Here is a 27,256-nt window from a genome sequence, read left to right on the forward strand (position 1 = left end):
AATTATATTTTATTCTAAAATTATAATATAAATAAAAGAAATTTCAATCCGTGCTTTAGCACGGGTCCTAATATAGTATATGCATTAAAAAGGCTGTAAGTTTCATGTTAATGCATATTTTTACGCCATTAACGGAACAATATCATCTTCACATGTGAAATGAATTATAAAAATTATATATTACCCGTTATAACTAAGTAAAGCAAATCAAGAGTCCATCTATATAAACAAACAATAACAACACAGATTACCACCACCACATTCACAAGTAACACACAACTTCCTCATCAACTTTTATAATACATTCTCTATTCTCTATATACTAGAAAAAAAGAAAGATGGAGAGCCAAAGAATGGTGATGTTTGTGACAATGATGATAGTGATGGTAATGGGAAACCTTCTGATTGAGGCAGAAGCTCAAGCTCCACCTCCACCTTCTCATCCTTTCAAAACTTGTTACCGTGGTTGTGTTGTGGGTTGTCTCTACCAGAAGACGTTTCCAAATTTCTTGGGGTGTCCATTAACGTGTATGGGGACCTGTCTTGTTCCCCAATGGCCTTCTCCTCCTTCACAGATGGTTTCAACAAACGAAATCGACCATACTGATTACTACTGCAAACTCGGTTGTGCTGCTCATCACTGTGTTTCCCTTTCTTCTATCCAAAATCCGAGTAAGTTTTGTATTATCGTAAGATTATGGGTATTTTTTTTTCTTTTTCTTTTTGTTTATCAACATAAGATTTATTATTGTTTGGTTTGTTGTTGTTTGTGGCATGAGCAGATGTAGAAAAAGTTGCGGACTGTGTGGATTCATGCTCGGACAAGTGCTCCACCAAGAACTAATAATCCCAGTTTTTTTATTGTAATAAAGTAACGATCTAAAAAATGATATGAACCGTTTAAGTTTGTTGTTTCTATCAATCACGATGAATATTATTTTTGTCACATTAATGCATGCAAATCGGTTATGATTATATATGAAATAAATAAAAAAAAACTCTTTCTTTGTACTGCTCTCTGTTTCTTTTATGGGCAATGCCTAAGTTTATAATTAAAATACGTTAATCAGAAAACAATATACATATAGGGCACAAGAACAAGAACAAGAACAAGAACAAGTTTTTTTTTCCTCAAAACATTCACTTTCTCCGGGTTTCCCTTTTAACTGCATGATCATCATCTTGATTCTTGATCATCCCGATCCCAATTCCCACAAGACTGTGTATGGATGTGCATCCCTCCTCAATGTAATAAGTAAGCATGATATCGCCTGCGACGTGCCTAAGCTCATCTGCTTCATGGTACTTCAATGCGTTAAAGATTCAGACTTTTTGTTTGTTATTGACTTGATCTCTATCAAATTCAAATCATTGCTCACTCCCAATTGCTACAAGGCTTTGTTCGATTCATTGGCTACTACTATAGTTTGCTCCATGGGATGAAACATCTCTACATGGAGATGTTGATTGTGGTTTCACCAGGCGTTCACACTTTTAACACAATGGTTTATGCGTATTCTAGGCATGGGTGGTGTCACTTGAGAGTCACATTTCATGCTTAATCAGACGAAAGACTCGATGCGCCCGAGGATGATTATTATTTTCCTATATTTTAATGATTTGGTATTGTACGGAAAAGTATAGACACGCTTTTTGCTTCCAAAATTTATGAAAGTCGAACCAACACCTGATAACTCCGATCCAAGATTGGATCAATCATTTGTTTATCATATTCTATTTACATGATCTGTACATAGTCATAGTCAGAGATGTAGAAGAGGAAAAAACACAGAATCAATATCAAATCCAACTATTAGAGAGCTATTATGACATAAGAGTCACTAAGATCGTGGAGAAACCGTAGCTTGTTGTGGCTTGTGGTTTGGACAATGCCCATGTGCATGTGTGGGCTATAAGTCTGAAGCTTGTCTTGTCAGAAAGCTCGACAGAGTGTATTAGTCGTGGTCAAGTTAGAAGAGTGTTGCTGCTCAATGGGGTTATTGGTGGGACTACAGACTCTGCTTCTCTTTGGTTCTGAGATCCTTACGTTGGAGATTGCAACAACAAGCACATCGACCACACCGCTCTCATCTTCTTCCTCCTCTGTGTTGGAGAATGAATCAGTTGGTGAATCAGATGTTGTCTCCTCCTTTTCTCTGTTAGTTCTGTTTACGTCAGTTTTCTTTGTGGGGCTGCGATTCTTGAGGCACTGAGGAGATCCTGCTTGACTCTTGTGCTTTGACTTAATACACATGGTCTTGAGTGTCCGGTCTGTGTAAAAGAGTATCCATGGATGCCCTGAAACAAAAGTGGAATATTAAGTCAGTTTACCCTCACTACTAACACATTCCAGAATAAAATCAAGGTTCAAGTATCAAACATAGACGAACAAAATATCCAGCAACACTGAATCATTAAATGGATATCTACGGTTAAAGAAGCTGGAATAGGTTAAAAGGCTTACTTAGTACTTCATCCGCTGTGATTCTGGCAGATTCTTCCCTTGTTAGCATTCTCGCCAAGAGATCACGGGCAGGTTTGGATACAGACTCCCACACTCCCGAGTTGAAATCAAGCTTCACATTTTTTATTGCTTCGAAAATGGCATCCAATGAGTCTCCCTTAAAAGGGAGTACACCAGACAAGAGAGCATATAAGAGGACACCTGCACTCCAAATGTCGACCTTCTCTGAATAATTTTCAGAAAGAACTTCAGGTGCAACATAAGCAGGACTTCCTGCCAATCCTGACAGCGTTTGACCTGTACAAACCAATGAACAAACATGTAAGCAAAAATTTGACAGCACAATTAAGTTACAGAGAAAAGGTCAAACTCTTATCACAAGTACAATATGTCAAACGCTAAGCCATAGAGAAGAGAAGAGGAACCATAACTTGCCAGTAATAACGACATAACGAATACTTGACTCAAAGTGATAGTAAAGCATGTACAGCTGCTATCAACCTTTGTCATAGACGACTAGCTCTCATCATCTAGTGTATAGTCAAGAAAAGTATACTCATTACCCAGAAAATTGCAACTTAACCTACTAGAGAAAAAGACAAACACAGTACAGTTAATTTCATACCGACATATCAGATTTTGGGGATCATTAGATTTTTTACCACCAGTACTGTTAAGACACTGATGCCATGCGAAGGTTATAGCTTAACAGTATCAAGCCGCTATGTCCCATAAACAATGAAGTCATTGCACTTGACAAATTTGTGAAGACACTACAAGTAACTAAAACAATGTATAGAAGCATTTAAAATGCATACACAAATTACTAGGGAAACAGTACCGTCTGAATATAATTTACCTTTAGCAATTCTCATGGCGAGGCCGAAATCAGCCAGCTGTATCTTCCCTGCAGCAGTTAGGAGAATATTCTCTGGTTTGATATCTCTGTGCACAACTCCCATCTCGTGGCAATAACTGATGACTAGCATGAGGTCTTTGAATATATTAGCTGCTCGCTGCTCAGAATACCTGCCCACCTTAACCATCTGATCAATCAAGCGTCCCCCTGAACACAGCTCCATCACAAGATGGAAACAGTCCGACTCTTCATATACAGCATGCAATGTGACAACACGAGGATGACCAGATAAATGTTGCATAATCTCAACTTCCCGGTGAACAGTCTCCTCCCCCTTCTTCAGAGTCTTACAAGCAAACTCGGTCCCATTCTTCCTAGACCTACAGATCCTGACAGACCCGAATTTGCCTTTGCCAATATTCCGACCAAAAACATAGTCGTCGTCAATTTTATTCTTCCTACCAGTCTGAGTGGAAACATCAATGCACCCAATCTTCCTCTTCAAACCTCTCCCTGATGAAACCAAAGAAGACGCACCACAAGGAGGTGCAGTAGCAACACCAGCAATCCGTCTCTTGAAAGAACCAGCAGACTCGACAGCTTCATCATCATTCTCCTTGCAACGCTTCTTGAGTCTAGCGTAACCCTCTAATGAAAAGTGCGACCTAAAGTTGGATGATCGTGAAGCAGTAGAACATAACAGATCCTCTGGTAAATTCTCCCAACCCTCAGTTTCACTACCTTTCCGCTTCTTCCTCATCAAAACCAGAGTATCAAAAATCACTTACATAAGAAAAGAAAAATAACAGGTCTGTCTCCTCCTGCAAAATCAGAAACAAACGAATCAGTCCATCAAAACCAAACAACTACAACGCCAACAAAGCAACACAAAATGTATACATTTACAAAAGTTCACCCCATCGATTGCACATAACTTCACAAGTAACAATCTAGAAAGCAACAAAAGAACAAAAAAAAAACGCAACTTCAATGACTCAGAAGCTCCCCCACAGATTTTCGCGCGAAACCCATTACCCGGAATAAAGAAGAAGAAGAATGCTAGATCGAAACAGCAAAACCCAAAAACTCAACCCCTTTAATCAAAGTAGAGAAATAGGATCAAGCTCAGCTAATTAGGGTAAGATAACGAACCTCGACGAGGCCGATCAGAAAAGAGACACACAGATGGAGAACCCAAATGAAGCGAAACGATTGCGAAATTACCGGCGAACAATTGAATCAGAGAGGAGGAATATACTAAGCTTCTTCACACAGAATCGAAGAATCCATATAAGATTGTTATAACAGCTTAGCCAAGATCGAAGCGGAGAAACCCTAGAGCAATCTCGATGAAGCCGATATTTGGGGAAACAAAACAAAAACAAAAACAAAAAAAAAGCTAAATCCCAAATCATGCAGATCTTCGTTAGAGATGTATATATATAAATCAACATACAATTAGAGAGATTGAGTGATATACAACACTGCTATATAATAATCTCCCTTAACCGGTACAATGTCGGTCGTGTTATATAACCGGTTTATCATTAACCTTCTTCTCCTTCTCGATTTTGACCTGCAATTATTTTATTTCAGTTTATTACTTCTATCGGCTTGTTTTGATATACTATTACAACAAAATAAAGAGGATACATTAGGATCGGATCTGGTTTGATGTGAAGAAAGGATTCAATTAATAACATTATTTCTCATAACCTTGATTGGCCTTATAGGGCAAGCTGACGATCAGAAAAACTGGAGATTATACTTTCAATACGAGAGCAGCTTTCAAACATCCACTATATAAAACATAATTTTATCATAAATTTAAAGTCCTATCAACTAAGCATCATAATGTTTTTCTAGAAAAAGAGGATCATAATATGTAAATTAAAAACAAAAAAGCAAAAAAAACTCCAGCACACCATTCCATAATCGAAATTAATCTAGTACCGATACAATCGATATTATTACTCTAACACAAAGGCTGCCGTTAAGACGAGGACAAGAGCTACAGTTACACCTGTAGTAAATCCAAAGAAAAAATATTCACCCTTGATCTTACTAGTCCTTTGACCATATTGGTCGCTACCTTGTCGTACGATCATCTCTTGAATTGTTGCCGTAAGATTTTGAACTCGTGACTCCAATTCTGTAATAGACTTTCTTATCTCGACGTTCTCATTGATTCGAACAGCATCATCTTTGGGTAAAGAAGCCATGGATCCTGAGCGTAGTTACTCCTCCTGTCTTGAATTATATAAGCTTTAAAACTTAGTCTTCAAAAAACTGTTGAAACAAAAGACAAGCGTATTTGTAAAGCACCGAGGAAAACCCTAATAAATTTAAGGACTAATAAAATTTGATCTTGGTGAACAAGCCTATATTGATTGAGAAGATACGTGAGAAACTTGAATGTATATAGAGAAAACTAAAGGAAATTTGGATTTATTTGTAGAGAAACTTGAATGTATATAGAGAATTATACGTAACAACACTAGATCTGATACCTTTCAGTTCCATTTCATTGAAAAGGTTAATCGCAGCTTCCATGGAACCATCTCTACAAAGACTATCAAAGATTGTACTATAAGTAAATACATCAGCCTTAACATTTCTTTCTCCCATCGTTCTGAGCAAATCCATGGCCAAACAAGTATCTCCTGATTTACATATTCCATTCGCAATTGAATTATAAGTAACCACATCGGGTTGACATCCGTTTTCCACCATCTTATCAACTAAACCCACTGCTTCAGACACTTGACCCTCGAGACAGAGTCTATTGACCAGAGTGTTAAACGTGGTTGTGTCAGGTAAAATACCCAAGCTTCATAACTTTCCCCAAAACAGAATAAGCGAAACAAGATTTACAACACCGGCAAAAGCAATTGATCATAATGTTCAAAGTGTAGATGTTATGTGCAATTCCATCTCTAGAAATCTAAAACGAGACTGAACTGTTTTGTTCTTGCAACGGCACTAAACAATCTACTGAAATCAACTAGAGTAGGAAGAGGACGAGACCGAAGCATTTCTTGAAACATAACAACAGCATCAGCTTCCTTAATAATATCAACAATCCCACTTCTCAATCTCTCTCTGAAACCATTGCTAACATCAGAAAAGTCTCGGTCGAAGCTAGATAAGAAGAACCCAGAAAGGCTACAGAGCAAATCAGTTCTAAGAGTACCTGTCTCCAAGAGATGAGGCTGGACCAATCTCAAAGCTCACAAATTTAAAGCAATCGATCTCCTTATCATCATCGTTTCTTCAGCTGAGTTTGTTCGTGTTTTTGCTCTGTAAACCACCTCCACGGAGACGAACGAGCGAGCTTTGGGAGAAGAAAGAAAACCCGGTTCAATAATCCTTTTATCAATTACCGGTTTAATTTCAATTTTTTTTTTTTTTTTTATACTTTTAGCTTCCACGTACCTCCTAAAATAGTAAATAAAATCTGACTTTGTTAGCTTCGTAAGAAATAATCATTCTTAATAACGTAACTTAAAAAAAATAAGTTGTAAATACCATATCATTAGTTAATTTTCATTACATTAATTTTTGTAGCCCTCTCTTATTAATGACATGTAAGTTTCGATTACACATACTATATTAACGTCATGGATATTTTCTTTCCTTTTATAAGATATTTTACGTTTTTTTTTTTTTTTTTTTTTGGAAATTTGACTTTTCTATGCGCTTTTTAGTGTATATTTAAAATTTATCATGTATGTAGAGTACATTTCCTTTTCTCTCTTTGGTAAAAGCCTTGCTTTGCAAGCATAAAGCTCAAACAAACTTGAAGAAAACCTTCTTTTTAGTTCTTCGTTTCTGCCCCCATGACGATAACGGCGGCGATGGCGGATCTCTTACCACCGTCTACGACGGAACAAGCCGATGAGAAAACTGATCACTCGAGCCGCTTTTGTCCTATAATATATGACAATGTCGATAAAGAAGCTGACGGTTAAGTATCCTAAATAGCTTTTAACGATCGATATTTTTTTTTCCTTCCTTGTAATGATATTCTCTTTCTTTAGCTTTCCACTGTACATAACTTATTCAATGACAAACGAAAAACTGTTGGGGATATATATATAGATATCCGATGAGAGTCTGGCTTCATACATGAGTGCATTGTATTGTCGTGTTAGAGATTTAATTAGCTGTCTTGTGTTGTTTGTATTGGCCAAGTTCGAGCACTTTAGGCTATACTGTTTTGTTTTCTAATTGTTTTCCATGAATCGTTTCAAGGGGGTCTAACGAGATTTACTAATACAGTTGAAACTATCTAGTATGATTTAAATGGTTCAGTTAATGCGGATTTGGTTCAAAGTCTGTCTGTCTTGGTAGTCAAAAGTCATTTTGTCAACTTGTTATAACCAGTAGTTCTTTTTTATTTCTGTGCAGTTTCTTTAAACCCAAATTATTTCGATGGTGTTAATTGGAACTACTCCCCAGCCTTTTCTTATAAAAACTTTGATATCGGGTGAGATTTTGTTTGTGTTTTACAGTCAGATTTGCAAACAATTATTTTCCATTTCTTTTGGTGTTTATTCTTGTGTCAAACAGTTCATCGATGGGGCCAGAACATTATGCGTTTGATGCTACCTACAATTTCCAAGAGGTTTTTGTTACTCATGATGGACTAACTGCGAGTGTGATAGCCCCTATCATGAGCGAGCAGTTGTTTATGCTTTCATTTATTGATGTAAGTGTTGCAACTTGCAACTAAGGATAATGTGATTATTCGATGGTGTATCTTCTCTTGACATTCTTACATTCTTTTCCAGCTGAGAGAGGCACGTTTGTACGAGACACTACTCGGCTTTTATTACTTGGTCAGGAACTTATCTCTTATTTGAATCTTTGTGATGAATGTTTGATGAATAATTTCTTTTAACTTTTTCTTGTAATTTGGCTCACATTTCTGTAGGCTCCAAACAATAGGGTTCAAGTTCAACTCTAGAGCACGGGTCTAATTCGAGCAACATATATTAAGGTAAATTTACTACTCTCAGTTTGTGTTCTAAGCTTTTTAATACTTCAATAACAATTAGCTCACATGTACAAAAGAAAAGAAAAAAAATAAGACTGTTTGCATCATATGTTACTAATTTTACTGCAAAAATTGTTTTTTTTTTTTAAATTGTTGTACTGCGTGTGACACCCCGTCTATATTTGGCTGGTTATGTCTCATCTTCGGGTGGTCATTTCTTCTGGACCAGGGAGCCTCAAGAGACGGCTGTAGGCTATGCTGCAAGATACGAGACCGATAAGATGGTAATGCTTGATTGATAGAAATTATTTGGATCACTTTTTATATAATTGAGAACTTTTCTTTATGAACAGGTGGCCTCTGCTAAAGTTGAAAGCAGTGGTGATGTACTTATGACCTACGTTCATAAGATTTCAAAGAAGGTAATGGTATATTCTCATTTAATTATATCTTTAAAGCTAGCTCGATGAGATAATAAGAATCATGACACAAATGTATCTTTTTGCTCGTGATCAGGTTTCACTCGCCACTGATCTTGTGTACAATTGCCTTTCAAGAGATGTTAAAGCTAACGTTGGCTATGACTGCAATTCTAGAGTGGTAATATTGCTATTTTTTTTTAGATTTGAAGGGAATTGAAAACAATGTCTTTACTTTATAAATCCGTTTTAATAATTCTAATATTATGAGTTTTTTTTTGTTTCAGTCTCGTGTCCAGGGAAAGATTGACTCTAACGGTGTTGTATCAGCACATCTTCAAAGACAATTAAATGAGGGACTCAGGTGTATTCTATCTGCAACTTTGGATCTTAATAACATGGCTCACAGGCTTGGTTTGCGCATAACATATGGTTAAGAACTGCGGAAAAGATGTCATTATACGTGATATGAACGCACGTGTAAATGACTGGAGAAAAGAATTAACTACTATAAAATATATATTGAATTCACAAGTTATTGAAAATTTGATGTATGTGAGACTTTTGAGAAGATACATATGAATATGAATGTTATTCTTTTTGACCTCGTATGATTAGTTTGCATTTATTAGAGATTCATGATGAAGTTGCAAAAATTGGCGATTTTTGAGAGTTTTTTTTTAATAGAATCATTCATTCATTATTCAATACTCTCATTCTACTCTGTTGGTGCAAGACATGCTTCTAAATTTCATCTCTTCTTTGCTCAATGATCATGCATCAACAATAAGCTGCAATTAACAAACAGTCCAAAAAAGACTGAAACATGCAAAATTACACCTTTGAATTAATCATGCAAGATTACACCTTTCTCATTAACCTCTTGTACTTTGTTTCCAGAAGGTTGATAAACTTTACCTCTACCAAACAGTGATTGGGACTAGAAAAAATATGATGCAAACATGACTGTGATGCAAACTAAAGTTGTAACAGATTATTTAGTTTCATAACCAGTACACATATCATTTACAACTAATATAGTTTCGATTACACATATAATAACGTCGTGGATATTTTCTTTTCTTCTTACATATTTCATATTTGAGTTTTTTTTTTTGTTTGGATAATTTACCTTTTCTATGCGCTTTTTAGTGTATATTTAAAATTTCTCTTCGTACATTTCCTTTTCTCTCTTTGGTAAAAGTCTTGCTTTGCAAGCAAAAGCTTAAACAAACTTGAAGAAAACCCTTTAGTTATTCGTTTCTACCTCGGGACAATAACGGCGGCGATGGCGGATCTCTTACCACCGCCTACGACCGAACAAGCCGATGAGAAAGTTGATAACTCGAACCTCACTTATCCTGATGGATATGAAGATGACCATATGGAAGCTTTCAGTTAAGTATCATAAATAACTTTGCCGATCGAGATTTTTAAAAAATTTCCTTCTAACAAAATTCTAATCGTTTAACTTTCCACTGTACATAACTTATTGAATTCCCCGATATCTCATCAATCTATGGGTTTCTTAATCAGTGTATGTTGGAGATATCCGATGAGAGTCTGGCTTCATACATGAGTGCATTGTATTGTCGTGTTAGAGATTTAATTAGCTGTCTTGTGTTGTTTTGTATTGGCCAAGTTCGAGCACTTTAGGCTATACTGTTTCGTTTCTACTTGTTTTCCACGAATAGTTTCAAGGCGGTCTTACAAGATTTACATATAGTAGTAGAAACTATCTAGTACTATGATTTAAATTGTTCAATTTGATCCGGAATTTGATTCAAAGTCTGCCTTACTTCTTGGTAGTCAACAAACGTCATTTTGTCAAACTTGTTGTAACCAGTTTTTTTTTTTTTTTATTCCTGTGCAGATTTACCTTGTTATTTCAAGGGTTTTTATTTGAAATACTCCGCAGCCTTTTTTGATAAAAAGTTGAATATCAGGTGAGATTAGTTATGTTTATGTTTTACAGTCATATTTGCTAACAATTATTTTCCATATCTTTTGGTGTTTGTTTCTCGTTAAGCCTATTTATTCTTGTGTCAAACAGTTCATGGATGGGTCCAGAACATTACATGTTTGATGCTTCCTACTTTGGCCCAAAGGTTTTTATTTGAAATTAAAGAAAACAAAAAAACGTGTTATTGGATTGTTTTAATAAAGAAATACCTTTTTCTTTCTTTGTGGGAAATCAAAAGATAAAATGTATTGTTGCAGTTGGCGTTTGTTGGAAATGTTACTACTAGTGGTAGCCTAAGTGCGGGTGTCAAAGCCTTTATAACTGATAAGTTGATTGTGAAGGCAAAGACTGAGGTAAATTAATTAAGTGTTGCAACTAGAAAAAATGCTGTGATTATTCTATGGTGTATCTCTTCTGTTGACAAAATGTGTGTTTCTTACATTCTATTCCAGCTGGAAAATGCACGTTTGTCCATGGCACTAGTCAAATTTGAATACCTGGTGAGGAATTTATCTCTATATCTGAAGATTCGTTATCTTTGTGGTGAACGTTTGATGAATAATTTTTTTTGTTTGGCTCACATTTATGTAGGCTCGAAACTATAGAGCTCAGTTTAGCCTTGCGGATATTGGCCTATATGCAACATATTTCCAGGTAAATCTGCTACTCTCAGTTTGTGTTCTAATAAGCTTTTTTTAATATGTCAAATACAAAAGATATAGACTGTTTGCATCATATTTTTACTGAAAAAGTGGTTTTTTTTTTTTTTTTTTTTAAATTGTTGCAACTAATTTTTTTCTATACAGCGTGTGACACCCCGTCTATCTTTGGGTGGTCATGTCTACAATTTCGGTGTGTCTAAAGGCCCTAAACAGTGGGGTGTGGGTTATACTGCAAGATACGAGACCGATGATAAGATGGTAATGCTTCTACTCAGTCAGCTTATTAGAGATCGCTCACAGACTTGATCGATTGAAAATTTGGATCATATTTTATATTGGTAAATTCTTCTTCTACTGTTTATTTTATTGATCATGTTGACAACTTTTCTTTATTAACTAACAGATCGCCTCTGCTTTCGTTGATAGCTCGGGTCTTGTATGTATGGACTATGTTCATAAGATCTCAAAGAAGGTAATGGCCCATTCGCAGTTAATTATATCTTTAAGCTAGATGAGATAATAATAATCATGACATATAAAAATATGTATCCTTTTTTCTCATAATCAGGTTTCACTCGTTACTGATTTTGAATACGAGTGCTTTTCAAGATATGTTGAAGCTAGTGTTGGGTGTGACTGCAATTATGGACAGGTAAATAATCTTGCTATTTTTTTTTTAGATTTGAAGGGAACTGATGAAAACAATGTCTTTACTTTATAAATCCGTTTTAATATACTTCTAATATTATGAGCTTTTTGTATCAGTCTCGTGTCCAGGGGAAGATTGATTCAAACGGTGTTGTATATGCCCATCTTACAAAAAAAATAAATATGGGACTCGAGTATCAACTATCTGCCAGTTTGGATCATATGAACAAGGATTACAAGCTTGGTTTGTGCTTAAATTATGGTTAAGAACTGCAGAAAAATATGCGGTTACTAAAGAGGAAGACTACTAGAAACTCTTTTTCTTTCTTTGTGTGTGTTGGATCATTGTTTCCGTTAGATTCAGATATTGAATTGTAACCCAAGATTATTTTAGTTTCATAACCAGTATACATATCATTACAGTCTTGCAACTTCAAAACTCAATTAAGTTAAACAAAAACAAAAGCTCTCTAAAAAAGAAGCTCTAAAACTACATCTATAGAAAGGCTTAAAGAACTGCATTAAAAACCTGCTTTAACCCTCTCACTAAACCCGGATCCGGTTGAAGCATTAAAACCGCTTCAACTGGCTCTTACACGAGTTTGGGTATACCACTACAGAGTCTAGAGATAACCCGCCTTTGGTATGTGTACAATCGATCTGAGTCATCGAAAACTTAATCTTTGTCGATGACTTATTCGATTCCCGGACAACAAAGTCTCCGGCGTGGTAGTGAGTCCAGTTTCCTCGCTCAGTTAACATGCATTGAGATGAGGAATGTTGACCATCTTCTGTCCAGAGTTGAAACCGAACCGGTTTAATGTCCCAACCATGAACTTGTTCTGTGCTACAGACCCGTCGACCAAACCACTTTCCCGACCGGCCTAGTTGAAGCTTAAAGAAGATGCTGTAAGTTCCAACCGGTAATGGGAAATCTATTTCCCCATCAACTTCAAACCACCAGATTTGTTGAAGATAAGCCACAGATGAAAACCTACAAAGAAGCAATAAAAGATGGTTTACTTAAACAATCGCAGAAACACACAGATCACAGCAACAACTCTGACCATAGCATCTATGATCTATCATACCAAATCCAATCAAGTTAGTATTAAGAAACCACATGGCCAACACACAAAATTCAAAGAAAAAGGCATACTTCTAAAGAGCTTGTGTTAGGCAATCGAACCAAGCACGTTAATAAAGCATAGTGAGAAAACTAACCGAGATTCATCAGTGGGGATATGACTCCAATATCTACGATCCTCAATGCCTGTGATGGACAATCCTTTAGCTGAAATGGATAGACAAACACCACTGGTTCGTTTGTCTATCCACACCTTCTGCAGAATCAATTGAATTTTCATAAATACATAGCTTCTGGAACATAGTGATGCAAATTGAACTCAAAACTAGTTTATGGGAATCCCATATGAAAAAGTTTCCATTTTTAGAAAAAAATCCCAAATTGTTTGCATCTGAAAACCCTAATTTGTAAGAGAAGGTACCTTGGTGCCGTCATCAAATGAGTTAATCCTGGAGAGACAAGTATAAAGGTGTCTCTTTTGCAAATTTTCCGGGAAACCACCAAGGATTTTCTCGAGAAGAGCTCTGTAATTCGGAGGAAGCTTCGATTCCCAGACGCAATCAGCCCAAGAAGCGCCGCGGAATGCTCTGTTGAGCTTCGAGAATCTGCAGATCTCAACGGGATCCAAATTCGCAACAATCATAGCCACGCATGCCTCTGGCAAATCCCCTAAACCAAGCTTCAATAGATTTCCATCCCCAAAACAAGAAGACGAAGAAGAAGAAGACGAATCCTTGTGAAGACCAGACTGAGCCACACCCATCTAAAACCCTTTCGACGAGATCCAAACAAAAAAGTCTAAATTGGGTTTAGTGAAGATGGGGTCTTCTTGAATCTTCAGAAAAGGAAGGTTTCGAAATTTCAAGACTTGCGAAAAAAGGAAAGGAATCAAAAGTTTTTTTTTTCTTTTCACTCTCAAGAACAGAGCAATAATAAAAGATTAAAGAAGAAAGGTTTTGGTTGGTGGTGGTGACAGAGAGAGAAGACAATATTGGACGGGTGACGCAAAAGACATGTGGATCGTGTAATAAATATAAACCATTTTGGAGATACTGTTCTATTTTAATTTAAAAGCTGTTTGGATTATTGGTTTGTTCAAAAGAAATACAGTTGGATTGGATGTTGAATTCTGTTTTCTTGTCCGTTACACCTTATTGTTTTTCTTTATTTCATGAGTTGTGTAACTTGTAAGAACCATATGAGTTGTAACTTGTAAAGAACCATATCACAAAAAAAAAAAAAAAAAAACCAATTATAATATCCAAATCCTTACCCATTTGAGATTTTCAGTAATTTTCTGTTAAACCTAATCCAAAATGTAAACGAGAATCTATTTTATCCTTTTTGTATAAACAATTAAACATATAGATTGCATTGTCGTTTTAATACTAACTTATACGATCGTTGTGGATATTATGCTGTATGGTACGTAAAACATGTTTCTTGTAATTTGATTAGTCGTACCTTATATATGATTCAAGAGATCCGACCACATTAATTATATCTTTGTCTCCAACAGTATTTAGTTTCTCTGCATCATTTTGTATTCGACCATCCCATTGGCCATCGTATGATAAAACTTAAATTTCACAACTGATGTTTACGTTGCAAGTTGAGATATCCAATTGCAGATAGTGAATATGAGTTGTCAACATGAGTATTGTGACACAAAAAAAAAGAAAAAAAAAAGAAAAGGAAGTGCCAATTATGCTGAGATATTTTGAAGATATTATTATTCAACGCTATGTAAGATTACCTCTCCTAATGCATATACGAAGACTGAAAATATCTAAACATCATTGCTAAGAAGAGATTTTGTTCCTCCTATCAGATTAATGTCAGAAGAAAATAAATAAACATTTGCTTCTGTCGGTGATGGATGGGGTTACACTCTGCATAACTACAAAACACAGTAATTAATTTCTTGACAGCATTTGGAGAATTCCTATATGTGCTTATCAGAGCATGTTAGGGTCAGAAATTACTAATCTGATGATGCAAATACCTCGAATCATTTTCCCTGTTTATGGGCTGACCTGAAGTTAAGGCCCACTTTTATGGAAAGAGGGCCCAATACTCTATTTTGCCAACGTGGAAACTAGTATCGAACAAACCACATAACGACGTCGTTATATGTTTAAATCCCAATAGTAGTAAGCGACAGCGTCGTATATTACGACTAGCTCGCCGCCGGAGAATGAAGGGGGGGGGGGGGGGGGGGGTGGATGAAACGGTTGCAGAGCAAACTTGGATAGTGAAACGGTCGATGAAGGAAGCAAAGATTACACCATTAATTATCCATTGAGTGACAGACAATAATAAACAGAGTTATATGAAAAAGATATCAAACGGTGGAAACAAGAAAGAATGAAAGATTTAAGAAATAGAGATTAAACTCTGGAAATAACAAACAGGATCACCGATGGAGTAATCATGAAAAACAACATCATATGTTTTGGTTCGGAGATCAAGATCCACCAGTGCTTCTCTTCGCTCACGACAGTAAAACAACTTCTTCTTCCCATCGAAAAGTGCTAGTGGCAAGAGCACGTGTGTGCATCTACCAAACCATTGAGAAGTTGTAGCCAGATCAATGGAACACATTTTGTGCCATGTCTTATTGGCTGAATTGAATGACCATATCACTTGGTTGGGCCACTTCTTCTCCGAAACGCACAAGCGGTTGTCGAGGTCGCAGATAGCGATATCTAAATCATCAACATTGGCAAAGGGAGCTTTACAGACGACTTGAAAGGCTTCGGTGTGAAGATCAAAGGATAGAATTTTGGGTTCCTCCTCCTCGCACTCGGTGAACCAATGAAGCGAGCCATCTACATAGACAGGGTCGGGGCAACCAAAAATCCGATAAGGAGAAGCGGGAGAAACATACCTCCAAGAGTTGGTGCTAAAGTCGAAAACCTCGCAGGTAGTAGCGTTGTCTCGGCCGATCTCTGAAGAGTTGTACAGCCAAACGGGCTTGTATGTGCCCGTGATTTTGTCTTTACCGAAACCAAGACTAGGGACCACGTAATGAAGGTCGTAGAAACTACGTCCTAAGTCGAACATGAGTTGTTGTAGCTTACAGAGAGGGAGAGGCCGATACCATCTAGTGGTTGGGTTGACTACAAAACCGGATTCTGTGCGATGGTAGAGACAAACGAGACCGTCACAGCTATTATAGGGAACCAAGAATCGGGTGTTATCGGCATCCCAAGGAGTAGGGATACTGACCGATGATGATGAACCCAACACCAGTGTTCTTAGAGATTCTACAACCGGATCACGAATACCATCCATCAGGATATAAAGAGACCATGAGAACATCTGGATCACCACCTGATTGCTGACGACGTGTCAACTGTCTTCGTTGGAAGAATGGAGAGTGGATCGTTGATTTCCATTGTTTCGATACAGCCTTGAATCTCATCAGAGAATCCACATCAAGTCTCTCTAGGATGTGCTCTACGACGTCGTGGTGCAGCCATTCCAATATACTACTCGAGCAGCGTTGCTTTTTTTCTTGACATTCTTGTGATTGTTGTTGAGCAGACCGACCCTTGACGATAGATAAAAGAGGCTTATTTATATTAAAAAAAAACAGGAAAACAGGAAAAAGCAAAACTTTATAATTTCCTTTTCCTCAAGGAAACAGAGGATCTCTTTCTCTCCTAGACCTAAACTCTCATATGGCAGACGTCGGAGGAGATATGGCAGAGAAGGAGCTTGAGAAGCCGACTTACGGGTTCTGGATTTGGGCTATGGCTTCCGTGATTCTCCGATTGTTCTTTATCTTTTTCTTCCCGGAAAACTTCAAACTATCTTCCCGTCCGGAGGTCTCCACTCCTCTCACAAGCGTTCGCCGCCGTATCGTCTCTGACTCTCATCTTACTCTCTCCGCCATCTCGAGTTTCACTTAACAGTTTCTCTCTGTTCCTTTTTTTTTTTTTTTAATTGAATGTACAGTTGCTGAAGGTTACTGGTTGAAGCAGTCATCGATGTCACCATACGCAGGTTTTGTGATTGTCTCCTACATATTGGATTTGAAATTCTAACGATTTATGGAAGTTGAATTCGTACTCTTTTCTTTTTTTTTCTCTATGCAGGATCAATGTATCATGGATCTCCATTGCTGCTCTCTGTTCTCGGTCCCCTCACAAGTCAAAGGTAGGGACTTTAATCGATTCAAAGTTACATTCTTGGCTGAATTTTTCGAGGGTCCGTGTATTGTATCATTTGAGCCAACTTAAAAGTGGTTTTGATTTGGATGATGCAGGATTGAAGGGCAATCGAATCATCATTTGTGCAGGTAATAATGCTACTACATTGTAGAAGTGATCAAGAAAATTGCAAAATTTGTGATCTTGATGGAATTAGAGACATTATCCGTTTTTATTCTTGTCTTGATACCAACCAGCTTCTGGATACAGCTTGGTTTTTGTTTTTGCAGATATACTTAGTGCATTGCTTCTTCGAGCTATTGGTCAGAAGCTTCAAAAGACTTACAGAATGAATTTGAAGCGACTTGCCGTTCTCAGGTCATCAGGGGACAGAGGTAACTAAGTTATTCAGTTATCCAACAAAGTCAGAGTGTTGTATCTCTTGCTTATACAAAGTTAAAACTAGGTAGTTCAAGATATGAACTACAATGTTTTTGGGAGCCAATGCTCATCTATAGGTCTTATTCCCGGTGTATATTTATATATGGTGTTGAAGTTTGTTAATGTATACAAAAGCATAGTTCTTTTTCATTCTCTCTGGTCTCTCATTCCCTGTTTCCCTCAGGGATCCTCCTTGCGGAGATATTGCTGCCCTTGTGTACCTGTGGAATCAACTTCTCCAATAGAAAATTTGGCTGCCATTGTATCTCTTTACGGAGCAGTTACTCGTAAGCTATTGTTGGAAACTTGTCTTTATATCTATATCTTGGATTAAGAAACCTGCTTTGATTTATACTAATTTCATCTCTTTGGTTCTTCTTCTCAACAATTGTCTTTTACATTTGTCAGGAAGAGTTCCCCTGGCTGCATTTGGGTTAATCACGGCCACGCATTTGTCTCTTTATCCAGCAATTTTGGCGATTCCAGTACGCATAACTCTCATTTCCCTTGTCATTTAATTCTGTATCTCAAGTTTCTCCAGGGTACCAGATTCTCATCTCTTGTCTTTCCTTCAGTTGATCTTACTGTTGGGATATGGTTTAGATGCCCCTCCTTTAAAAAATTTCCTTCATACAAGAGATCGAGGAGTTGAGACTGGATCAACCTCTGATGTTTCTAAACAAGACAAATTGACTAGAACTACACAACTTCCTTTTTTATGGAGAACGGTGTTGCATTTCGTATTCTGGGTATTAGTGTTGTCGATCTGTGTCTTGGTTTTATGTAGCTTATCATTAAAACAATATGGTGGGCTTGAGGAGATGTTCAAAAGGTACCACTTATCTGTGAAATTTCAATTTATGTGTCGTAACCTGAATATACAGGAGCAGACCTCGATTTCTCTATATGTTAGGTTCTAAGTTATATCATAATTACTATTTCAGTATAAGGATGCTGTAACGTGTTTGTGCCTTGTGTTTCCTGTTGTAGAACATATAGTTTCATTCTGAGTATCGAAGATTTGTCACCAAACATTGGTGTCTTTTGGTAAGTCTAAGGTCAAATCTTTGTGTAGCAATTCTTCTAGTTTCTGGTATATCTTCACATATTTATCCACCTTCTATCTCATTTCTCAGGTACTTCTTTTCAGAAGCCTTTGAGTTATCTAGAAATTATCTCCTGATAGTTTTCAACTTATACATTTTGCTTACGTCGCTACCACCGTTAGCCTTCCGATTCAAACATCGGCCCTGCTTCCTTGCTTTCGCTTATTTAGTCATGTCCTCGATTATTAAATCTTATCCTTCAGTAAGTATTTTTAGCTACCTTCACTATGAAACTATATATGTACCTTTCTTAAAAAGCTTTCTGTTCATATAATCTTGAATCTTGAATCTTGAATCTATACCTTAATCTCATCACTAGGGTGGAGATGCAGCTTTATACTTGAGTTTATGGGCATTGTTTGTCAATGAATTATCAGGTAATAAAACAAAACCGTCTCTTTTCTTTCAATACGATCTTGAAACACTCGTGGGCTATTCACTTCTAACTAGGCATCTGTGTAAATGTTAGACATGAACAACTTGTTATTTATATTATGTGGACATATTGGATTTTCGCTTCTCAGCCCTGTGGTGCACAACATCTGGATATGGAGGGTAAAGCTTCAAACCTCAACTCAATTCAATGACAACAAAAACTTTCAAAGAAATCCTTCTGAACCCATTTGATTTTTTGTCTTTACAGGGAACTGGAAATGCAAACTTCTACTACGGGAATGCTATGGGCTACGCGGGCTTTCAGGTTAGAAGCCAAAAACTTTGGATTCATTTTTGAATCGTGAGATGCCAACCAAAAGGGTTGACTTGTTATTTTGCATTGGAGGGTCTTATCTTAGTAGTTTGGTTTGTTGTTTACGGGTTTTGGCTGTATTTTTATTCTTCTTCAGTTTATGTTTGTGGAAGAAAGTGTAAACGCAATGCTCGACCATGACAAGTCGCTGAAGAAAGCTACTGCACAAATGACTAAGAGCATCTACAGTGGGCAGAAACTCTCACAATCTCTCAAATATATTATTTTAATATCTATTATTCTATTTAACTATTTATTTAAAATTTAAATAAAAAATAAAAATTATAATCAATTACATGTTGACACATGTGAAAGCAGTCTCTCAATAGGTTCTCATTTTTTTTATATTCAGTTTTGTAGCCTCTAACCATATAAACTTGTGACGAAAGTACATCTGTGGGTTTCTCTTTGACCATTGTAAATATTTCCGATTGGTATGGGTTTCAGTTTCATTATATTTTTGTTTTATTGAAACAGATGAGAGGGCTAAAAAAGAACTTCATTTTGCATTAGTTATTTTGACAAGGAATTAAAATATTATAAGAAATTAGATAGAAATTACAGAGAATATTTTATTTGTTGTTAGATGGCAATGCAATGCAACCGGTAATTAAAGTTGGGTAGACCTTACGACGAGTGCAAAATCACGTGGTTTTGAAGTGCGGACAAACAAATCAGCACTTTTGTGGAGTTATGAGAGCATCAAATTTTAATTTAAAAGTTTAAACCAATCTTATATAAAAATTAACTTCTGGTCGAATGAAGAAATCGATGTCATGCAACTACATACTATACGTATTCGTTATGTACGTGTACGTATGTATGCATAATAAATCAAATGATTTTGATACAAAAAAAGAAAGTCAAATGATATTTCATGTTTCCCTAGGCCCCTGATTTATGACAAGTTCTATGGTCGTTGGCATCATTGCTTACCGCAGATGCCAATTATTTTACTTCGCCCACAATTTTCTTCTCGAGTTGCTAATATTTTTATAAATTAAGAAACACTATCGTGATACTATATTATTAGTGAAATTATTCAAAAACACTCACCCTTTCAATATACGGAATTATCTTTAGTATAATACTAGCTAAGCTTAAGCTGGTTGCGTTTTTTGAAGTGTATAATTCTCATATATAGACACATTCCGTGGTAAAGTTTTCCTAATGGGGTTATCTATATGCTAAATATTAATATATAACAATACAATAGAATCTTCGTTGACTTGTTGTAATTAAGTAACAGCGAAATTGCTTACGAAAACAGTACAACCAGATTCACGTTGTATCATTAAACAACTCTCGATTGTCGTTTCTCGTATTGTTTATCTAAATAACCAATATAGTAATTAATTTATACTTTTTTATGGTTAGATTTATTTAGTATAACCGTTTGGCTCGTTAGGTTTTAGAAGTTTAGTTGAGTTTGTATATAAACTTTTTTCTTCTAGTTTGTAGACCATCAGATCAAACCTGTTTTTGATTTTTTTTTTTTTTTTAAATAATTAAGTTTCATATAGTGTAAGTTAATTAATTGGGAATGCATCGTAACTCGTAAGTACAAAATAACTTTATAATTGTATGGCTAAAAATTTATACCGAATAAAAATTAGCGGGAACCTGACAAATCCACTAGACCACTCATGTTAACGTGGCTTTAAATAATTAAAATACAATCAAAAGCATTAAATTTACTGTATGCAATCAAAACAAACTAGAAACGAGAAGTAGAGAGACCAAATGGTTCGATATGTGACTCCATGACACGAATGGCGTTTTACTTTTGTGAAAGGTCAAACCCTAGGGGGACAAGCAGACACGTACGACCGAATCTGTTTTTTTTTTTTTTTTTTTTGTAGTTTATTTTAACCTAAAATATTTTTTTTGGATTTTAAAATAGCAACCATAACATATTTTGCCCTTTCACATTTAATTACCTTGTTGATTAACCACCTTTACTTGTCGTATCCAAGAGCGTTGTCTGTAATGTTGTGCGATAAGGCCGTTAAGCTCTTTTTCCTTGGCATATATATTTTCTCTCCACCATGAGATGTTCAAATATATATGGTCTACTTATATTAGTCGGCCAGCCAGCCCGGCATATATCAAAATTTTAACGCCAAGTTTCTTCCCAAAAGGTGAGGTTTCACCGTTACCTTGTATATATATCATCGATAAAAATTGATTTGTTTTATACACATTCAACTATATCCGAGTGAAAGTAATCATTCTTACTCTGTTCATTCTTTTATTTTATATGCTGTATATATGTTTGAAATTATAACACAATATTGTAGAATATAAAAGGCTTCCCCATGCGTACGGCATAGACAACATTAACGAACTTTCTCCACAATTCTCTCAAATCCTCGTGTAGCTTCAATCATCTTTGATCATAAAGTCTTATTTCTATTTATTAATACTTAATTCTTGATTTCTATGCATTTATATTTTGTATTTGCGAGATCGGGCAATATGTTATCCAAATGTTAACTAACTAAGCCTAAAAAGATTTAAACTCGATTAGATGTTACCACTTTCCAACAACGGTCTACTTATCAAACTGTTGATTCGTTGCTCGATTAATCTAAATTTAATGACTAAATGAATATAAATGCATGTTTAAACCAGCAAAATATCAAACGGAAATAAAATACCTTTTCAAAGTTAAAAACGTAAGTTCATAACAAGATACATTTGTAAGAAAACTCCTAAATAACAGCAAAAATTACAATTAGAAGGATACTATTTATATTTTCAGTACTACGAAGATATGTATCACGTGGCCAACTTTTTGTGTTCAAAAGCAGCCAATAAGTTCATGCCACGTTATAGAACAGAACATGTATATATGACTCAAGTACGCACTTTTAAGCAAATACAGTCTTACCAAAGAACAGCTCCGACCAATAACAAAATATACAAAAAGATTTTGTATGCAATCATCAAAATTATTACCAATTTTTTTTATTAAATTCAATCATCAAAATTGTCTTGCCATCAAGTTAAAATATTTTAAATCCCCATACCGTAATCACAAAAACAAAAAATATACAAAAGATTGCAAAACAAGCCAATTCGAATCAATATGAGCGACTAGATAATATTAATAATATTTCTTATGCAAATATTATATTTTTGATAGGGTTATACCAAAACGAGACGAAGATCTTTCCAAACAAAAATATTAGGTGTGGAATTTGTTACTTTAGTTATATATATTATTTTTCGGTAAGCTTACTTTAGTTATATTGAAGCACATAATAAGAAAATTTAAAACAAAAACAATTAATAGCTTATTGAGTTCTCCTTTATCTTGGTACATCTAACATCCCCCTAGCTAGCGTGAGCACATATCAATATTAATGATTCTATTATTTATGTTCAGTTTTTAATTAATTTCACTAAATCCCTAACGAGGTTATACTAACTTACTATTTTGGATTTTTCACCCAGTAATTACGAAACCTGTTTATCTCACACACAAACACATCAATCCGACCCTAATCCTACAAATATAATGTTGGATTTTGCTAGCAACGACAATAATGTTAATACTCCTGTTTCATTTTTTGTTTGTTTTCCCTATAAGCTCTTGGCTTTGTCTTAATCACCCTGTAAACATAGTAGTTTCTAGGTCCAAACTTTAAAGTTGTCTTTTTTGACCCAGGATTACTGATGAAGGAACCACTTTTTGTCACCAATAATGTAACACTCAAATTGCTTTTTATCTAATGGAACCAGAGAAAGGTTGAATAATAATGGAGAAGTACTTCACAGTAACCTACCTAGTAACTGAGTTTTTGTGGGTAGGAAAGTAGAATTGCATGGTTTGTTGCACAAATCCTGAGCCCGTGGCTCAATGGCTATAAAACACATATTTTCTTGTGTGATTGGTTTAACCTGATGGGTCCCAAGAGCCGTCTGAGGTTATATATGTCTCACTCTCACACACACACACCTAAAGCCAAAAAAAAAAAGAAGAAGATAATTAATGTGATACTATGATTCAACTCTCAGGTTAAAATTCATAATCTGGACAGAGAATTTGCATATGCAGTGGTTACTAAACAAGATCTAAAAGCTGATGTATGTATTATTTTGCAAGATCTTGAGTTTGACCAGTGGAAGATAATAATGATAATGATTAAAAAACACATGACAAGCAGATCTAAAGAGGAGATCCTGAGCATGAATGAGAACAAAACTGAAATGTACTTTATATGTTAGTTTATTTGGGCTTCCCTGGTGTCAAAGATTGCAATAGATACTACAATTTTAGCATAGATATGGGAATGATAGAAGAAGAAACAATTATGAAACCAATAATGCAGAAGCTGTAAATGTTTTATTTTTCCCTCACTTTAATAGCAATATGAGTCTCAAATCTTAAGTTACAGCATATATTATCACTGTCTTGTTTTGGTTTTAAAGTAACAATGTTATTATTATTATCATCAGTGTTACATTAATCAAAATCTAATGGAGCTAGAGGAAGAGCTCTCACAAATGATCTCTCCTAAAATGAAGCTACTTGCCTAGGAGGTTAGAGGAACCTTCATATCATATTTCCTAAGATTTTATTTTTAATACATAAAAAATAAAAAAGCTGTCCTTCTTTCACACGGATAATGGTTCTAATTCTAGAAACAGGTTTTGAGTACTTTTTTTATTAATTTGCTTAAACCTTTTATTATATTTTTTTTACATTCTGCAACTACTTTTTGAGAACATGCTATATATATTATCTAATCAGAGTTATGTCTAGAGACTTGCCTTGCCTATTTAAGCACTCATCATAATGGTTGACAAAGATGGGCCAGCACTCAACTTCTCTTTCATTCTTCTTCTTCTCTTTGTCTCTTTCCTCTGCACGTTTTCAGTTTCTGTCTTAAGAACACAAACCCAATAAAGAAGTCAGAGGGAGAAAACAAAAAGTTTCATTTGTAGTTCCATCGGAGCAGTTTCATCATATATACTCTTCTTTAATGTGGGCATTGTTCATTTGGGTTTCTCTGCTTCTCATAAGTATCACACATTGGGTTTATAGTTGGAGGAACCCTAAATGCAGAGGGAAGCTTCCACCTGGTTCCATGGGTTTCCCATTACTCGGGGAGACTATCCAGTTCTTCAAGCCAAACCCAACTTCAGACATCCCTCCCTTTGTCAAAGAAAGGGTCAAGAAGTAAGTGTCTCTCTTATTCTCTCATTCAAAGAAATGTTATTAATAATTAATGCTTCTAGTTCTAAAACTCCTGTTCTAATACGTGTAGGTATGGCCCTATTTTCAAGACTAATCTCGTGGGCAGACCAGTTATTGTATCAACAGATGCTGATCTGAGTTATTTTGTGTTTCAACAAGAGGGTCGTTGTTTCCAGAGTTGGTATCCAGACACTTTTACCAATATCTTTGGGAGAAATAATGTGGGTTCACTACATGGCTTCATGTACAAGTACCTTAAAAGCATGGTCTTGACTCTCTTTGGCCATGATGGTCTCAAGAAGATGCTTCCTCAAGTCGAAATAACTGCAAGTAAGAGGTTAGAGCTTTGGTCAAATCAAGACTCAGTAGAACTTAAAGATGCAACCGCAAGCGTAAGTTTCACAAGCACACCTTTTCTGTTTCAGTTATAATCCTTGTCGCTAACATGTTGGTATCACACATTTTTATCAGATGATCTTTGATCTCACCGCAAAGAAGTTGATCAGCCATGAACCAGACAAGTCATCAGAGAATCTAAGAGCAAACTTTGTTGCTTTCATTCAGGGATTGATCTCCTTCCCTTTTGACATCCCAGGCACAGCTTATCACAAATGTTTACAGGTGAATCCATCATTCTCTTATACCAGTTCTTGCCTCACATATTGGTACTAATGTTTGAAACTGTCTTGTCTTGCAGGGTAGGGAAAAGGCAATGAAAATGTTGAAGAGTATGCTTCAAGAGAGGCGTAAGAACCCGAGGAAGATCCCAAGTGATTTCTTTGATTACGTTATTGAAGAGATTCAGAAAGAAGGGACAATTCTGACAGAGGATATTGCACTGGACTTGATGTTTGTCTTACTATTTGCCAGCTTCGAAACAACATCTCTCGCTTTAACTTTAGCTATCAAGTTTCTTACAGATGACCCTGCAGTGCTAAAGCGTTTAACGGTTAGTCAGGGGATAAAAACAATAGATAACTTACCAAGAAGTGACCAATATTTATGGTTTATAATCAAAAAATCTAAACTGTGTTCATCTTCCTCAGGAAGAACATGAGACTATTCTAAGAAACCGGGAAGATGCAGACTCAGGACTTACATGGGAAGAATACAAGTCAATGACGTACACATTTCAGGTTGCTTAAGATTTTGATCAAAGTATGATAATTTCTAAAGTTTCAATACAAAATTCAGCTGACTAAGTCTTAAGTAAACTCTGCATGCAGTTTATAAACGAAACAGCGAGACTAGCAAACATAGTTCCTGCAATCTTCAGAAAGACGTTGAGAGATATAAAATTCAAAGGTATGATAAAATAATCAATAACATTCTTAAGTGCCTCTTTTTTTCTTTCTTATATTATCATTAAGACTTTTGCCAATGGTTACAGATTATACCATTCCAGCCGGCTGGGCGGTGATGGTCTGTCCACCAGCTGTACATTTGAATCCAGAAAAGTATAAAGATCCTTTAGTCTTCAATCCATCAAGATGGGAGGTGAGGTCAAACCTTCTAAGTAACTTCTACTCCAAGTAAAACTGGGGGAAAAAATATAACAAAACTAATCAACACAAAATTGGATGTAATGTAGGGATCAAAAGTTACCAATGCATCAAAGCACTTCATGGCGTTTGGTGGCGGTATGAGGTTCTGTGTTGGAACCGACTTCACCAAATTGCAGATGGCTGCGTTTCTTCACACCTTGGTAACAAAATACAGGTTTGTAAAAAGCTAATCATCTTAATTACAACACTCTTCTATAGTGTTAGATTCCAATAAGGCTGATTTTATTTTGTCCCCTTGAATTTATCAGATGGGAAGAGATTAAAGGAGGAGACATACTTCGAACTCCTGGATTACAGTTTCCAAATGGTTACCAAGTCAGACTCCATAAAAAAGAGTCTTAGAGAATGTTTTTAAAGTATAACAGAATTGTTAGGATAATACGTCGTTATACATTTTCTAAGACTACAACTCATCTTCGACAAATCATAAGTTAAGATGTGATTAGGTTTTAAAAAGGCTGAGAATCAGCTATAAAGGTGAATACAACAATTTTGTTACTAGCTTCTGTGTCTTGCTCAGAAACTGTAATGTATAGTTATTGATCACAAAGTTATGTAAAAGAAAACAAGTACTATTGAGATTTATCCTAAGGAAGTATTTATAATGAATCAGCGGCTTTATTTATAGCTCTATCCAAACTATTAAAGGCTTGCAGAATCTAACTAAGCCTATAAATCTTCAATAGGAAATATACACATCAAAACATTAGGATGAAGATGAAAAGTACTAATTTTTGGGATTGTTTCTATAAAAGTTACCTCGGAACTTTTCTTCGATTGATCGATGAACGACAACACTGTAGTTTCAAGATGAAGATCGCGGCCAGAGGAAGCCACCAAACCCAAAAAACCATATGTTCCCTCTCGGTGATCTGCTGACGTGTCGGCTACTTTTCACCGGTTTATACACGATGATGTCACTAATTTTTATA

General features: G+C 35.8%; 6 protein-coding genes, 2 long non-coding RNA genes and 2 pseudogenes across 16 annotated transcripts; 5 read left to right on the top strand and 5 right to left on the bottom strand.

The window, feature by feature from the left end:
* The first annotated feature begins 252 nt into the window (after positions 1 to 252).
* LOC104771625 (thionin-like protein 2) lies at positions 253 to 1,007 on the top strand. Its single transcript, XM_010496188.2, has 2 exons — positions 253 to 672; positions 783 to 1,007. Exons 1-2 carry the CDS (start codon positions 339 to 341, stop codon positions 842 to 844), a joined length of 396 nt encoding a protein of 131 aa, XP_010494490.1. The 5' UTR covers positions 253 to 338; the 3' UTR covers positions 845 to 1,007.
* Positions 1,008 to 1,650: 643 nt separating this feature from the next.
* LOC104771636 (serine/threonine-protein kinase PEPKR2) lies at positions 1,651 to 4,807 on the bottom strand. Of its 7 annotated transcripts, none has more exons than XM_010496197.3 (4): positions 4,476 to 4,807; positions 3,324 to 4,144; positions 2,465 to 2,761; positions 1,651 to 2,298 (listed from the first exon to the last, which is right to left on the bottom strand). In XM_010496197.3, the coding sequence occupies exons 2-4, from the start codon at positions 4,081 to 4,083 to the stop codon at positions 1,934 to 1,936; spliced, it is 1,422 nt and encodes a 473-aa protein (XP_010494499.1). In that variant the 5' UTR covers positions 4,084 to 4,144; positions 4,476 to 4,807; the 3' UTR covers positions 1,651 to 1,933. The 7 variants fall into 7 exon arrangements, with proteins under 7 accessions (XP_010494499.1, XP_087364551.1, XP_087364552.1 ...); XM_087508425.1 differs by having other exon boundaries at positions 4,548 to 4,783; XM_087508426.1 differs by lacking the exons at positions 1,651 to 2,298; positions 2,465 to 2,761 and adding exons at positions 2,896 to 2,994; positions 3,090 to 3,247 and having other exon boundaries at positions 4,476 to 4,783.
* Positions 4,808 to 5,109: 302 nt separating this feature from the next.
* On the bottom strand, positions 5,110 to 6,640 carry LOC147946597 (uncharacterized). Its single transcript, XR_015595188.1, has 2 exons — positions 5,834 to 6,640; positions 5,110 to 5,612 (listed from the first exon to the last, which is right to left on the bottom strand). It is a non-coding gene; the product is annotated as an uncharacterized LOC147946597 (long non-coding RNA).
* A 522-nt stretch (positions 6,641 to 7,162) lies between these two features.
* Positions 7,163 to 9,178, top strand: LOC109130234 (mitochondrial import receptor subunit TOM40-1-like). Its single transcript, XM_087497154.1, has 8 exons — positions 7,163 to 7,289; positions 7,734 to 7,812; positions 7,896 to 8,034; positions 8,117 to 8,133; positions 8,552 to 8,606; positions 8,676 to 8,744; positions 8,839 to 8,922; positions 9,029 to 9,178. Exons 1-8 carry the CDS (start codon positions 7,163 to 7,165, stop codon positions 9,176 to 9,178), a joined length of 720 nt encoding a protein of 239 aa, XP_087353280.1.
* Positions 9,179 to 10,029: 851 nt separating this feature from the next.
* Positions 10,030 to 12,281, top strand: LOC109130236 (mitochondrial import receptor subunit TOM40-1-like). Its single transcript, XM_087497158.1, has 10 exons — positions 10,030 to 10,138; positions 10,615 to 10,687; positions 10,795 to 10,849; positions 10,962 to 11,057; positions 11,157 to 11,204; positions 11,296 to 11,358; positions 11,511 to 11,624; positions 11,770 to 11,838; positions 11,935 to 12,018; positions 12,132 to 12,281. Exons 1-10 carry the CDS (start codon positions 10,030 to 10,032, stop codon positions 12,279 to 12,281), a joined length of 861 nt encoding a protein of 286 aa, XP_087353284.1.
* Positions 12,282 to 12,381: 100 nt separating this feature from the next.
* LOC104771644 (F-box protein PP2-A12-like) lies at positions 12,382 to 14,141 on the bottom strand. The gene is made up of 3 exons (XM_010496209.3): positions 13,523 to 14,141; positions 13,239 to 13,357; positions 12,382 to 13,008 (listed from the first exon to the last, which is right to left on the bottom strand). Exons 1-3 carry the CDS (start codon positions 13,862 to 13,864, stop codon positions 12,585 to 12,587), a joined length of 885 nt encoding a protein of 294 aa, XP_010494511.2. The 5' UTR covers positions 13,865 to 14,141; the 3' UTR covers positions 12,382 to 12,584.
* A 1,335-nt stretch (positions 14,142 to 15,476) lies between these two features.
* Positions 15,477 to 16,657, bottom strand: LOC104778696 (F-box/LRR-repeat/kelch-repeat protein At1g09650 pseudogene; annotated as a pseudogene).
* A 48-nt stretch (positions 16,658 to 16,705) lies between these two features.
* LOC104771656 (uncharacterized) lies at positions 16,706 to 19,944 on the top strand (annotated as a pseudogene). The gene is made up of 14 exons (XR_015588970.1): positions 16,706 to 16,965; positions 17,065 to 17,112; positions 17,205 to 17,265; positions 17,375 to 17,407; positions 17,529 to 17,669; positions 17,884 to 17,986; positions 18,108 to 18,184; positions 18,275 to 18,531; positions 18,690 to 18,746; positions 18,836 to 19,007; positions 19,125 to 19,182; positions 19,275 to 19,360; positions 19,449 to 19,505; positions 19,651 to 19,944. The product of XR_015588970.1 is annotated as an uncharacterized LOC104771656 (transcript).
* Positions 19,945 to 23,247: 3,303 nt separating this feature from the next.
* On the bottom strand, positions 23,248 to 27,201 carry LOC104771665 (uncharacterized). Of its 2 annotated transcripts, XR_015595190.1 has the most exons (8): positions 27,084 to 27,201; positions 26,365 to 26,460; positions 26,157 to 26,297; positions 25,171 to 25,685; positions 25,014 to 25,083; positions 24,536 to 24,717; positions 24,333 to 24,442; positions 23,248 to 23,517 (listed from the first exon to the last, which is right to left on the bottom strand). It is a non-coding gene; the product is annotated as an uncharacterized LOC104771665 (long non-coding RNA). The 2 variants fall into 2 exon arrangements; XR_015595191.1 differs by lacking the exons at positions 26,365 to 26,460; positions 27,084 to 27,201 and having other exon boundaries at positions 24,338 to 24,442; positions 26,157 to 26,293.
* LOC104771677 (cytochrome P450 87A3-like) lies at positions 24,438 to 26,933 on the top strand. Its single transcript, XM_010496245.3, has 9 exons — positions 24,438 to 24,741; positions 24,830 to 25,151; positions 25,231 to 25,380; positions 25,457 to 25,708; positions 25,806 to 25,895; positions 25,986 to 26,064; positions 26,150 to 26,256; positions 26,351 to 26,478; positions 26,573 to 26,933. Exons 1-9 carry the CDS (start codon positions 24,545 to 24,547, stop codon positions 26,664 to 26,666), a joined length of 1,419 nt encoding a protein of 472 aa, XP_010494547.2. The 5' UTR covers positions 24,438 to 24,544; the 3' UTR covers positions 26,667 to 26,933.
* Positions 27,202 to 27,256: the final 55 nt, after the last annotated feature.

The sequence above is a fragment of the Camelina sativa genome, chromosome 3 (assembly GCF_030686135.1).
Source record: "Camelina sativa cultivar CO46 ecotype springtype chromosome 3, ASM3068613v1".
NCBI lineage: Eukaryota > Viridiplantae > Streptophyta > Magnoliopsida > Brassicales > Brassicaceae > Camelina > Camelina sativa.